General features: G+C 48.4%; 1 protein-coding gene across 7 annotated transcripts in view; it reads left to right on the top strand.

Moving 5' to 3' along the window:
- Positions 1-14,134, top strand: part of IFT43 (intraflagellar transport 43) — a 44,846-nt gene that overhangs the window by 23,522 nt on the left and 7,190 nt on the right. For all 7 annotated transcript variants that reach the window (XM_055804694.1, XM_055804702.1, XM_055804677.1 and 4 more), the window contains 2 exons: positions 4,701-4,733; positions 5,240-5,286. In XM_055804694.1, coding sequence (XP_055660669.1) covers positions 4,701-4,733; positions 5,240-5,286 — 80 coding nt within the window. The remainder of the gene's footprint in view (positions 1-4,700; positions 4,734-5,239; positions 5,287-14,134) is intronic.

Raw genomic sequence — 14,134 nt, 5'->3', positions numbered from 1 at the left:
CCCTTCGGTCTCACCTAGCGGCGGTGCGCCCCCCCCGGTGCAGCCCGTGTCCCCGGGGCAGCATCCCCCCACCCCCCGGGGCAGCCGTCTCCCCGGGGAGGCAGCCCCCCGCCCGCGGCAGCCCAGTCCCCCCCGGGGCAGCCCCCCGGCAGGCTGCAGGGGTGACCGCCCGCCAGCAGCCGCCCGGCAGCGCCGCCGCCCGCCTCCCTCCCCGCCCGGCGGCGGCCCGGCCCGGGGCCGCGGTCTCGGCGGGCGGCGGGGGCCGGGCACACGCCGCCGGGGCCGGCAGAGGGCGGCCGCGGCCCGGCAATGCTGCGGCGCCGGCGGCCCCGGTGAGCGCGGAGCAGCGCGGGCCCGGCGGCACGCAGGCCCCTCGGCGGCGGGGCAAAGCGTCCCGCAGCGGCGGCCGGGCCGGGCTCCCGGCCATCCCCCTTCCGCGGCTGCCGCCCGCCGGTGTCAGCGCAGGCACGGCTGGCCCGGCGCCTCCCGGTTCTCTCGACCGAGCCACCGGAATTGCTCCTGCCGCCCGGCCTCACGCCTCCCCGGGCACACCGGAGAGAGCCTCGGACCTTGCGCGCTGGCCACCCGGCTGTGGCTCGGTGCAAGCATGCGAGTGTGCCCAGGGCTCTCCTCGGCTCTGGGCACTGAAAGATTTCAAGGACGTTTCCCCCCATTCATCCCAGTTATGTCCCCTGCTAAAATAGGTTAACGGTGTCTAATTAACCACTGCACATTGTCATGCTGCATAAAGATAGCATCCTGGCTGTTCTCTGAGCCCTGCTACTTTATCTCCATTTAGATCTCCGTGGTAGTCCATTAAATGAGAAAGAAACAGTTTAACAGAGATGATGTCTACATTAGAACTGCCTTTCAGCCTTCAGCACAGAAGCTGCAGGCAGCTCTCGGGCAGCTCAGCTGTACCTTAGTGGGGGTGGGGGGGGGAAAGCCTCGGTTTTGAGGTTAAACCCCGTCTCATTCATGTGGAGGGAGGATTCCTGCTGGCCAGAACTGAGCAAAGGCAATGCTCAAGTGCAAGATCAGGTCTATATCCTCTGTTCCAGGACACAGCTAGGAGAGAAATAGGTGTTCTGTACCAGGAGTTACGTTACATGGGGTTTGTCAGGGTCTTCTGCCCATTTTCTCAGCTATTCAACACCTTGAAATAGAGAAGGGGTCAGCAGCTGATGAAAACCAGAGGGAATATTCTGGGGTTTTGGTTATATTTGGGAGCACAGACAGCCCTGCGGTAGAAGGGAGATTAAACAGGGCTGTCCAGGTGACAGAGTCGGTCCACGTTCTTTGGTCCTCCAGGTGCAATGGGTTTATCAGAAGAAACGAAAGAAACAAAGAAACGGAGGTATCACTGTCTTACAGACACTGGCGGTGACTGGTGCGCTGTAGGCATTTCTGAGCACTGCTCCCACGATTCTGTTGTTTTGTTTACCCTAACTTGAGCGAGTGTATCTATAGTTCATAGAGAATCGTTCATTGTAGGTGCTTGTTGCTGCCCTCCTTGGGCTGTGCCTCCTGCTACGGTGAGCAACCAAACCAGGGCAGTGCACTTCTTGTTGCTGAGACCGTAAGAAAAGGGTAGGAAATCTGTCTGTGCTGGCTTGAGTTTACAGTCTGGTTTCTTCCATGCCTGCTTTTACTCGTCACTAGAAAGCTGTTCCCGTGTGGTGAAAGAAGAGGATGCAGTGTACTCAGGCCTGATAGTCCTGAAGGATGAAAGGTTGGTCTCAGAATGTTGCAATTGGCATTGGTAAACTGAGCCCGTTCTCCATCATGCTTAAAGCAGTGTGATAACTTCATGAAGAATGCCTGCGGGGCCTCCGTAGCACCTGGAGGGCAAAGAGGCAAGCAGGTGACAGGTTCTGCAGGAGCAGTATCTCCACATATAGCTTAGCCCTCAGCTAAGCTTATGGAATGTAGGGGCTCGGAGGTAGGGCACCTTTTGAGGATCTATTTATGACTTCCATAACTGCCTTGAAGGTTTTTAACCTTCAAGGACACAAGGCAAAGTTTGTCTTTTCTCTCAGGGTCCCATTGTTAGTAGATTTAGGTATGCAATTGAGCCAAAAAAGCAAAGGATTAGTCAGGAACAAACCAAAACTATTTTGTGATTTTTTTTTCCTGCCAGTCTGAAACAAGGAATGAAAAAATAATTTGGCATCAAACACAATGAAAGGAAGCCTTATAAAAACCAGAAGGGAAATAGTAGGTTGGTTGATATCTCCTTTACCTAATAACTCAATCATTAAGGCCACAGAGAGCATAAAATACACAATTCCTTCCTGTGCTCCAGAAGCTTCAGACTACATTTCCAGGATAGTTCTCCACCCGTGAGCTTATCAGCTGGTTTGAAATGCCAGTTTCATCAAATAATGCTATTCCAAGTCATATATTAACAAACACATCTATAAAAGGCGGCTGGAAGCAGGTGTCTCACCTAAACCAAACAACAGTCATTTCTAGCTCATGCTGTAGTGCTGCTGGTATTTAAATGCCCTGTGTCACCCATGGTACTGTGGGCATGGGAGACTTGTGTCACCCACTGCCACCTTCAGACCCTGCGGCATAGGGACTAGGGTGTTCTCGGGGCGGGGGGCTGACTGCAGGGCTTTAGCTTGCCCTGGAGAGAGGAGGGAGCTCTCTTGGTTGACCGCAGAGTGTTCTAACACACCTGCGGTCTGGGATTAAAGGAGTCGGTACTATTCTCCCCTACCGGTTTATGAATTTGTTCCCTACATTACCGTTTTTTTTCCAATATAGTGCTGCTATTTCATAATGAAGTATTTGCTTATTGCCCTGAAGAAGTCCTTTCCTAACATAGCATGGAAAAGTTGAGAAAGGTTGAGTCTCAGAAGATGAGTGAAGCAGTCTCTGCCTCTAGGACTAACATATGACTGCGTTCCCTGCGGGCCATCTGGATATCTGTCATGACAGGGAGCTCAGGAAAAAGAAACAGAAATTGCTTACAGGGATAGCAGGAGTGACCCTCTCCTGGGAAGCATAAACATGCAGAGTGTTTCACTCCTGCCTGGGGACAGGAGATGAGCAAAGATGTAAGGAGTGTGAGTACTGAGGAACAGAGTGTTATTTGGGGCTGAGTAATTATCTAGAGTAACGGAATCAAGCTAAGAAGAGGTCAGGTTGCACCTCCAGGAAAACATCTCACTGTGCAAGGCTGTGCAAAGGCTCTGAAGACAAGGTGTGGGAAACAGTTCTGTGAAGGCAGAAGGGAGGGATGAAACAGGATAAATCTTGCATCATCTTTCTATCGCTGTCTTCGCAGATTCTGAACTCTGGTAAGAGCTGGTGGAAGGCTCTCTGAAGCCATCCATCCCTTCCCTTCTTCGTACCGTCAAGGGCTTTGCACAGAAAGGGCTTTGCACTACCACTAGGGAGAAGGGTGGAGCTGGACAATTATTCCTCTCTGGAAGAGCTCTTTCCTAAATTCCCCAGCTCCATTGCAGTTCTGCCTCTTCTGATGAACAGAAGGGTGCAGATACAGTCACCTACACAGCTGCGGTTCCAGTTATAGCAGTGGACATTACTGGGCTTAGATCACTGATTCAGTGTCACGTTCAGCTTCTCACAGACTGCAAGCTCCAGGGAGAGCAATGGAGTCAAGGGGCTTTCTTCTCTTCATACCTAGACATCCTCTTGTGCCCCGCTCCTTGCTCTTAGAAGAGTAGATTATTCACAGGAGAGCTCAGTGAGGACCACAGCCTGCTAGAACAGAGAGCAGGTGAGGAGAGGCCTGTCCCATCCCATGGAAATGCTTTGAGAGGAGCAGTGCAAGGCAATGAAGCAACTTCTCTTAGATCTTGGTGTGTCCTGGGACAGGGCATGTGGTAGGGGAGAGCCCCACATATTCTTTGTCACGGCACCCTGGCTTCAAGGGAGGGGAGAATATTTATTCCCAACACATAGAGATGAAACTTCAGTCTGCAAAATGGCCAAAGCAATCAGCGAGTGATGGAGTATCTGCTAAAAAGAAACCTGGCATTTAATTAACTTTTCAAAGTGCTGGTTCAGCAACCTCCATGTTTTACATTTTGAATATTGAACAAGCGTCCCTAATCGGGACTGAATTACTTCTGGGCTTGCTGGGGTGGAGAGCAAGGGAGCTGCCATTTGTCGTTGCCTCCCCCCTGTGTTGTTATTATGAACTCCTGTTAACTCAGCCAGATCAACCCTGATTTACTGCAGCGACAGCATGTCTGACCTGAACTTGGCCAGCTCAGGTGGGGCTCCTAACCTACAAAGGCAACCAGATAATCTTTATGCATGACCAGGGGGAGGAAGGACCTGTTGATCTCTCAGGGGTAGGCAGACAAAGTATAGCATCTTCTTTACTCCTTAACGTGCTGACCTCCCTACTCAGGTAAGGCAAGCTTTACCTGCTGATGATGGCAGAAAGGATGAAAAAATACCTGAGAAGCTAAAAAAAAAAAAGAGACACTCTTACTGTGTCTGGGGATGGCTGTCTTTCTGGACCCAAATGGTTCTGCTTTGATCTGATGCGGTCAGGGACTTTTTGATACATTTTAATGGTCACTCAGAACTCTTTAAAGGTATGATGTATTATTGGACCTCGTGTAGGAACTGTTTTGCACAATAACATGATATAAGGAAAGGTGCGATTTTAATTTTCTCTAGCCTTTTCTAAGCATAAGCCTTTCTTTGTCTTGCAGGTCAGGAAGAAAGCATGCAGAAGAAGTAGAAGAGTAAGTTCCCATTGTTGCTGAGACTTCTTGCACAGCTTTTACATCTGCTCTCATGGAGAAGGGATGTGTGACTCTAAGCACCAGTGCACCAAGATTAGAACTTGGGAAGGGCGCAGAGCCTGGCATGAATTCATGTCACGTGTCCTGGGATGGGGCAAAGCTGGTCACTCTGTAGTTCCCTGGATGTGGAGTAGGGTCTGTCACTCCCATATGACAGAAAGAAGGAAAAGTAGAAAGCAGCTGCTTGCCTCCCAGACACACCCCAAGCCTGACTGTGCAGCCTAGGGGGTTGTCTCAGGTACAAGGCATCTTGCTTAAGCATCCTTAAGCTGAGTTTTCTGCTGAGTCCAGCAATGAGGGATATGAAAGAAGGTCGGTCTGCAGGCTAAGCGTACTTGGGACTCTCCCCCTGACAAGCCATGAGGCTTGTGGGGAGGAAGGGGACACAACAAAATGCTTTTCTGGGCTTGCAATTGAAATTATTTTTTCCTTGTGTTTTGCTGCAGCCATCGTCTCAGACAGCAGAGCCTGGAGGCATCAGATGATGGAGGAGGTAAGGTAACACCTACTTGACTGCAAGAAGTGCCTTCATGCATGTCTGGGGGTTCATCAGTAAAGTGAGCAGAGGCGTCTTGTAAGAAATTGAAAGGAAATGAACCACCCTGGGGTAAACAAATGGGGAGCTGCTTAAGTCTCCCCAGCTGATGAGCGAGGGAGAAAGAGCAAAGGAGATGGAGAGGAGGGTGAGGAAGCGAACCTGTAGTCTGACTCTGGCTCTTCATTAACACAGAATGATAAAGCGCCTTTGGGAGGAAGGAAAGCGTCGATGATATGGTTTTCTTTGTGATTACCTACACTGTGGAGAATAGTAGGCTGGGGCAAAAAGAGAGCTAGAAGAGCAATAAAAGGTTAAGAGCAGGGAAAGAGATCACTGCTGTCCCCTAGTTTAGGTGATAGTATGCTCTACTTAAAGCCTCTCGTGTTTTATGGTAGCATCCTTGTCTTGCTTCCATCAGGACGAGTGTATGCACCACTCTCCTGGGGTCTCTGTCATGAAGCAATTGCTAATACAAAAAATCCACTTGCCCTAACCCAAGATTGTATAGATCATAAGCTGTACATAGGCACTGGTGGGTAATCCCATCTCATCCCTGTACAGGCTGCTGTGAAGTCTACTGGACTCCTGACTTAGCACTAATTTTCTTTATAGTGTATATCACCTGCTCTTCTAGGACTGGATAAGCCAAGAGAAATCTCAGGAAAAATCCACAGTATGAATTTTGAGATGAGCACTGGAGAACTGTGGGGAGCATAGAAATTCATTAAAGTCTCTAGGAGCTAGCTCAGTTTTCAAGGGCTAAGAATTTTATACAGTCTATAAAATAAAGTTGCATCTGTAAAATATCACCAAGCATCAGAAGAATTACCAGGAGTCACAAAGGATCAGACATCAGTATGGTTAATGAGATTAAATGAAGACTTATTTGGGTCTTCCAGACAGATTAAGCATTGCAACATATGACTGCCAGAAGTGGCACCTTTATAGCATTGGCATCTTCAGAATAGACTTAATTTTCCCCCTGGGAAGTTTCCTGGGCTTCTTAAATTTCAGCGTATGTCACTGAGGCTGATAGTCTGTTCTGAACAGCTCTTTGACTGTTTGCATACATGCTGTCCTTCTTGTTGAACCCTGGTCTTGTACTCAGAGTATAATAACTGTCTTTGCTAACCAGGCATAAAAATGCTTGCCACATGTTTGCGGTGCGTGACTTTTAATGGTCCAAGACCTTGGGTAATAAATACAGAATAGAATTGATGCAGAATGTGGTATGAAGATATGGCAAGTCCTGATACACTTATTTATCTGTGCCTAGCCTGTGGTTAACAGTTGACTTTGGATTGTTTGCAAAGCAGAGTTCAGCTTTGGATTACATCTATGTGTTGGAAGAAAGATCCCACTGATCTGATTATGGTTCCTACCCAGGCAGTTTCTGGTACAGTCAAATATACGGGGTTGTGGATCTGATTTGCATGTGGAAAATCTCTGAATGGATCAGTGCATTGCATGCTTGTGGTCTGATTTCTACAGAGAGATTCAGCAAGCTCTTCTGGGAGAGGAGTGTTCCATATGGGCTCAGCAACTGCAGTGCAGAAAGGTGACATATAAACAGACTCCAGAACCTGAATAAAATTGCTTTTTTGAATAAGCAGAGACACAAAAAACTGCCCAGTGTGGAAGGCAGGGAGCAGCATGCTGTGACTGTGCAGTAAGTTGAGCTGTATCAGCCTCCCCTTCACACAGAACTGCACTTGAGCTTGTATCCTTAAGTGTAGCAGTGAAGCTCAGATTTTAAACATACAAAAATCAAGCATTGGTGTATGGATCCCTAAGGATGGGTCACGGTTATTTTGTGCTGCATAATGTGTTAGCTTGTGCACCTTAATATGAACAGGCGCAGTTGTGTAATGATTGCTGCTGTCAACCAATACATTTGGATCGCTTTCCTTTAACCTATTAGAAAGCTGAGCTGTACCATTCCATTAACATTGTTTGTCCGCCATCCAACCTTTTCATTAGAAGAATGAAGGACAAAACAATATGCCCTTAGAAAGGTGTTCTTGTGTGTTTGAAATGTGCTCAGTTATGATCATTTATACATCACTAACACCCCGAGGCTCAGAATTTGGAGTCCATTGGAGAAAGTGTTAAAAAAGCATAGGGCCTGGAGAGAGCCCGGTTTGGCATATGGAGAATGAAGGGAAGGGTGTATGTCCAAGTGGAGACTTTGGGGCTTGATGTGCCTCTTAGTTTCAGAAATAAAAGTAGAATTCTCTCGCTGCTCCTAGCCGTTCACCCTGTGCATGAAATAGCATCTGATTCCCCATCTCCATGGGAGTTTGGGAGAGAAGGACGGTTGCTTCTCGGGCTGCGTGGAAAGACTGAGGTAATATGAGAGATTGTAAGTGGGCAGATCAGACCGGGACATGCATGGAACTATCTGGAATTTTAGCCATTCCTTACAGTTGCACAGGGAAACCCAGAAGGTGCAAGTCATCCATACTGTGCAATACAAACCACTGAAATACTAGCAGTGAAGTACCTTGGCTCAGATCATGCTCAGAATTCATTTTCTCTCATCTATATTTCTTCTTCATCAAGGCTAGTCCAGGACAAGAGAGTCACTTTAAAGAGGAGCCAGTTTTGAGTTACAGGAAAGCAAAGACCTGCGTTTGACTGAAAGCACTGTTTGCTCCTGTAAAGCTTCAGGCTGGAAAGACCGTTTTAAAAAAGTGCAATGTCTCTCCAGAAATAAATAGCTCTGGGGTGTCTAGGTGATGGATATCGGGGTTTCCTACAGCACCTGCTGAGAGCTTGGTCCCCATCCTCCTGAACACACACCGGTACCTGCTAGTACAGAGGCACAGCAGATGGGTAATGCACCTCTGCCAGGTGGGTGTGTGTCCAGCTGAACCTTGTCGCGGGGGCACCCAGTCCCTCTGCGTGGTGGGAAGCCTGCTTTAGCAGGATTTAATGCATCACAGCTTGAGGAATAATAAACCTTCACAAGCAACACAAAAGTGTTTAATTCCTAAAGGACAGACCTGGTTGAGTCACTTTTGGCCAGGGGCAATTGGGGGCTTAATGTTGTGTATGTAGCAATCTGGGCAATCTGAGAGAGAGGAGTTTAAGGGTAATTGCTCAATTTTCTGTCCATGTCAACAGGGGAACTGGGCGGCAGTGACTGAGCTCTGTATGGCAGGGAGACGTGTATGAGATGGGAGACGTGAGACTATTGGTAGAATTTTAAAAGTGCTATCTGCAGAGCACTGCTTCCTTTTCTGTAGCAGCCAAGAGCTTCTCCCAAGTGCAAACGATTCTTTGCCGTGTGGTGGGAGGGAAGATAGAAAAACCAACTTCACGTTGAAGGGCTTTCCCCTCCCTTTGCTTCTTTCTCCACCGGGGCGGTAGAGTCTCTGCTTCAGCCTTGGGTGTTTCATTTGGCTTTACTCTCTGGTGTGCAGCTACAAAGGGCTGTTTCCTGTTGGGGTGAGAAATGCTGGCACCCTCCTCGCTCCACACCCCACCCCCCTATGTCCCCCCATCAGCAAACTGCTTTGTCACTTTGGCTAAAGGTTTCTTTGTTGTTCCTTTCTGGCTCACCAATTCTGCACTGTTGAGCTGCACAACCTCAGGTGCCTGTCTCCTCACTACATTGCCCTTGGATTTTTCCCCTCTGCACTCTATGGGGGCTTGTTAACTAACGTTGTCATCTCTCTCCCAGCTGTCTTCGCCCATGGACTGTTGTCCCACCTGCAGGAGTCCTTTCCCTCTTTCTCTCTGTTACCCTTGGAATGTGTAGCTCCTAGAACAGGGCTTTTCTTGGAGGACTGGGATGTGATGTGTGATCCTCTGTCTGCTGGAACAACGGCTTGTTATTTTAAACCAGATAGTGTGTGTGAATGGGACAGTTGATTGAAATGAAAGCCTGACTATGCTACACAGACAACCCAAACCTGACCTGCAGGTGAGGAAAGCTGCCAGGAGACAGTCACTAGATCTGTGCCCTCAAGGCAAACCCCCTTCCTGCCTGCTGGGAAGCCTGCTCAAGGAAGGAGAGCTGACGATTAGACCTCTCTATACAAATGTCAAACCTCTAGAAGGACTTCTTACCCTTCTGGAGTGTGCCAGCAGCTCCTTTGCATTTGAACAGCATGGGATTCCAGGCTGTGTGCACAACAGAGGAGGAAGTGGGCATGTGCCACAGTCCCCACATCATTCTGAGTACACCGTGTCTGTCTTGTCTGTTAAGTGGGAAACAGCCCTCACAGGATATTTGGCACCTGGAATTCACAGCCATAAAATATCAAACACCTCTTGAGCTGCGTGCTAATAAACACCAATGATAAAATTGCTCCAAACCGAGCTGAGAATAGAATGCAGTGTGGGTTGTTGTTGGCTCTGTCATTCCCAATAAAGTTTGCCAGTTGTTTCCCCGGTGAGCTGCTGCTCTTACAGAGCACACCAAGTGCTGGTAGATTCCAGGTCTGAGCTGCAAGGACAGCTGCATTGGCTGAGCATGAGGGTAAGAGAGGGGGGGAGTTTGCAGGAACAGTCAGGGATATGGCCAGCGGATGCTTCGTAGGCTCAGGAGGCAGTGGTGGAGTGGTTTGGGGAGAGCTAAATGGTCACAAAGTTCTGAGCGTCAGTGGAGACAGAGTGAAAAACATGGTGTTTTGGAAGTGGCTGAAGAGAGGGGCCTGGGACAGGGAGTGACAGTGTCTGCTGAGTTTCTGGGATTCTGCACTGCGACACTGTGTGTGGCTCTGTCAGCACCCCACAGTCCTCCCCTTGGCTGCTCCCCTAACGCGCTACCCCGAGTCTCTGTGCAAAGTCAACGAAGGGCAGACTCTGCCCAGCCTGATGGTTTCCACTGAGCTGTTGGTCCAGACCAGTTTGAACTCCTCCAGTGACTGCTGGCATTGTGATCTAGAGCCTCTGGTGTTCAAGGAGAGCTCCATCCTGACAGCCACAGTGGGCAGGGGGGAGCAGGGAGTATGTCCCAAGGGGTATGTCTGAAGCCCTGTTTGAAGCAGCAGACCACTAGCCAAGGGGCAGTGGGCAGGTTAATTGAAAGGGAGCACATGCAGCTTCTTGGGGGCTGCAAATGGTGGTCTGGGTAAGCACCTTCCATCACTAAATTCTGTGATATGGTAGATACACAGTCATATTGGGTCTGTGATTGCTGAGTCCATAAGTGTAGTTGACGGACTAGGTTTACCTAAAATACCCTTTAAGAAAAAGCTCTTGAAAGATGATTACAGAATTGAGACACCATCATTTAAAACTGCCTGAGGCAAACTCCTTTGAAAATTGCAGCAGTGGAGGGACAGAGAGAGAACCGCGTAGCCCTTGATTGTAGTGTCGTTCCCTCAGGAGCCGTCCCCCCTCCCCCTCAGTTTCTCATCTGATATGAGAGAGAGCAGCAGTAAGATTCTTCATCTGTCTTATGAAAATCCGATTCTGAGTGGCTCTGATCAAACCCGTCTGGCTGTCAGCAGTGCTGGCCTTGTGTGGAGGGAGGGAGGCTTCTGAGGAGTTGCTGGATGTGGAAGTGTCATGGGTGCTGCCGATCAAAGAGGCATTTTTTAATAAATATATATAAGAAAAAATAAAAAACCTAAGGATTTAGCATAAAAGAAATGTAGTTTGTCTTGTTTTTCCAGTGTAACATGAAGAGGATGAAATAGAATCAGACACGCCTGCTCCCGAACATACTTCCACAGGAGCATCCTGAGAAGCTGCTTTCCCTGCCACAGTAATGCTCTAATGCAAAATCACTCACTTCCAGCATTGTTGAGGAGGGTTTTGTGTTTCTGAGTTCACCAGACCCTCCCTGGGCACCTCATGCCTTCTCATCTGCTGCCCCACCACCTTCTGAGTGTGTTTCAGCAGGGGAGTTCTGCAAAGGAACAGGGAACAGCCTTTGAAAAACGGAAAACAGATGTTACTGAAAAGGAGGGCAGGCACGGTGCTCTGTCAGCGGGCTGCTGGCAAGGCTAGGAGGTGTGTTACCACTCTTAAATGCTGATAACCTCAGGAGTATGGTGGATTCCAGGTCCTGAGGCTGGCCTCCAGTCTCTCCAGTCTTCTGCTGCTGGTGAACAAACCTATGCATTAAGAGATTCCTCATCCTTAAAGCCACCAGTGTCTGCTCTTACTTCTTGCACACTACAAAGCCATGGATTACTGCCTGTTGGAGCCCTGCACTGAGCCCCGCAACTCACCTGACAGGGCTGTTCTGTGCCCTGTCTGTGCTCACACTTCCCAGGGGCTGAAACTGGGCAGGGGCTTTGTGTCAGCAGCAGCCTTGGGAAGGAACAAATATGCCTGATGCCCGTCCCCAGCAAGCTCTCAGGTGAGGAAGAAGCCATGCCACGCCAAGCACTCTGTGAAAGCACAACGCTATCGAAGCAAATAGTGTGTCGTGGACCAGGCAGCCTCCCAGCCAGCCATCTACCTAGCTGACAGTATCATCAGAGCTTGGTGGCTGAAGAAAAAACTGTTTTGTCTGATGCAAGGCAAATGCATAGTCTTTTAAGGCAAGGCTAGAGGGTCAGCACTGAACCTGCTGCGTGGCCTCCCCTAGGTACTGTGAATCCTCTGGCTCACTGAGTGACTTTTCCGAGCAGCTTGGCCGGGTTATGCTGTTACCATTCCCTTCTCAAATGGGTGATTTGGGATGTGGGACACTCGGGTTATCTTTTGCTTGTCTCAGCTTTTAAGGCAGTGCCCTAGTAGCTGTGGTACTGCCTGCTTTTCACTCTGCTGTTTTCATCTCCCTGCCGGCTGATCAGGCAGGTACGCTGTTCCATATTGGCCGACTAGTAGGGCAATTTCAGTCAGGGAAAGGCATCCCTATGAAATTAATGTCCAAGCATCCAAAGAAGTGTTCTCTATCCTCTCCATTTGCCTGCTGCTCTCCTGAGAAATCTTCCAAGAGGCTTCAAGCTTGTTTGTGTGTTCAGCAGAAGCTGTCTGTGTCCCTTGTTCCGTATGTTTTTTTGAAGATTTTTTTTGCCTGTTGCTTTCCACTTTTTTCTTTTCTTTTTTTTTTTAATTCTCCATTTTTCCACTTAGAGAGAAAAATTATTTATTGCATTGAGATGCGCTAATTAAAGCCATTTTCTGGTATTTGGTTACTGAAGTGTTTGATGTCTCTCTGACAAGACCATGAAATGCACGGAGTGTCCACAGGGACAGAATTTGCTGAACACGGTGCTTTGTAAATGAGGGGACACAGTGTCGCAGCAGCTCATGAATATGAAACGCCCATGATGCTACCTCAGTGGACTTGGGAACACAGATGAATCCTGTCATGTGCTAAATGAGACCAATTTCTTTCACTTAACTTCATCTTCAATCAGACCTTCTTCCATTTGCCTGTTTAAAATTCCCCAAACGTGATGCAGAAGGTAACAGCATTCAGTAAAACAAAGTTTTGCAGCAGCAGAAATACTGTAATTATTTCAGTTTTACATTTTATGAGCAAGCAACTTAAATGAAAGTTGGTTTCATTCTGATGCCTGTTTAGTGGCAGGGGACCACCTGCTCCAGATGCTGCTACCATCTCTGCGTTCGCTGGATATGGTGGTGTGTGGACAGGGAGGGCAGCACGGGCGCCACGGCAAGAGTGTCCATTCAGAACCGGCCTTGGAAATGCTCACCCAGCGGGGGGAAACAAATCAGGCTATGTGAGATGGAGTCATTTTTTTGGGTATCAGGTGTTGGCTCAGGAGACTTCAAAGCAGCTCAGGGAGAAAGTGGCAACCACAGTGCTGACTAACTGCAAGCCTGACCTGGGACGTGGTTTCTAGGTCCAGCTCTGGCACTTATTTATTGCCTGACCTTGAACAGATTCTGTCTGTCCCGACTTAGGTGCTGTCTTGTGTCTAACAGAACAGCTCTTTGGGGCTAGGACCAGGTCTTACTGTGAGCTTACAGGATTGTAAGGGACCCAGCCTGCAGGTGTTGCTACTAAACCAAAAATCAGCTCTGTGTGGGAGGGGAACTGCAACTCACCGGTTTGCTGGAGCAGCTGGGTATTAAGGTGGTGCAGGTTCCCCCACCTCCTGTTTGTTGCTTTCTGTGGTTGTCTTCCTCAGCTGTCAGTAAGTTATTTGCTAATAGGCAAAAAAGGTGATTGTTACTGCATGTGCTCTAATATGAACGCGTAAAAGCCTTCCTTTGATTTTGACTTAAAAAGCTGTTGTTCCTTGCTTATGGTTTGGCTACCTGCATGGGTCACCCTCAGTCTTCCCTCTTCATCTTTTTCTTCCTATCATCCACACACTTCTGCTTTATGCTGTTGGTGTCTTGCCATAACTTAGCTATGAAGCTAGCTCAGTCCAGGTATTGTAATAAAAATGCTACCCTTATATGTCGGGACTTAGATGTTCTGAGACCATCAGTTTGGTGCAGTGTAACTCCCCTGTTAGTCAACGTTTGGTACTGGTGTCTCCTCCTACCCCACCGTAAGTTCCGCATGGATACCCTCATTTTGGTTTCATTCTTTGTTCACTCTGTTCACCATCATCTGGGAGATGGAGGGGGGTTTGCATTTGTCATCTAGCATTTGGTGCTCACTCATCGTTCTACATCTCTGCCATGAGCAGTTTCTAAAGCCAACATCTTGTTTCTTTATGGGCTGAGAAATCCATGAGGAAAGGTTTTGTGTTACTTTGTTCCCAGTCATTTTGAGCCATAAAGAGAATCCTTATCTATTTTTTATACCTGTTTTAAGGTCACTGCAGGCACTGAGTTTTTGTGTTGCCCTCTCCATCTTCTCTTGCATACACTCATTTCTTCTGTTTGTAAAATGCTACCTGATGTGTCTACCTAT

This window comes from Falco peregrinus, chromosome 1 (assembly GCF_023634155.1).
Source record: "Falco peregrinus isolate bFalPer1 chromosome 1, bFalPer1.pri, whole genome shotgun sequence".
In the NCBI taxonomy this organism is placed as follows: domain Eukaryota; kingdom Metazoa; phylum Chordata; class Aves; order Falconiformes; family Falconidae; genus Falco; species Falco peregrinus.
This window is presented reverse-complemented; position numbering and strand designations above follow the sequence as displayed.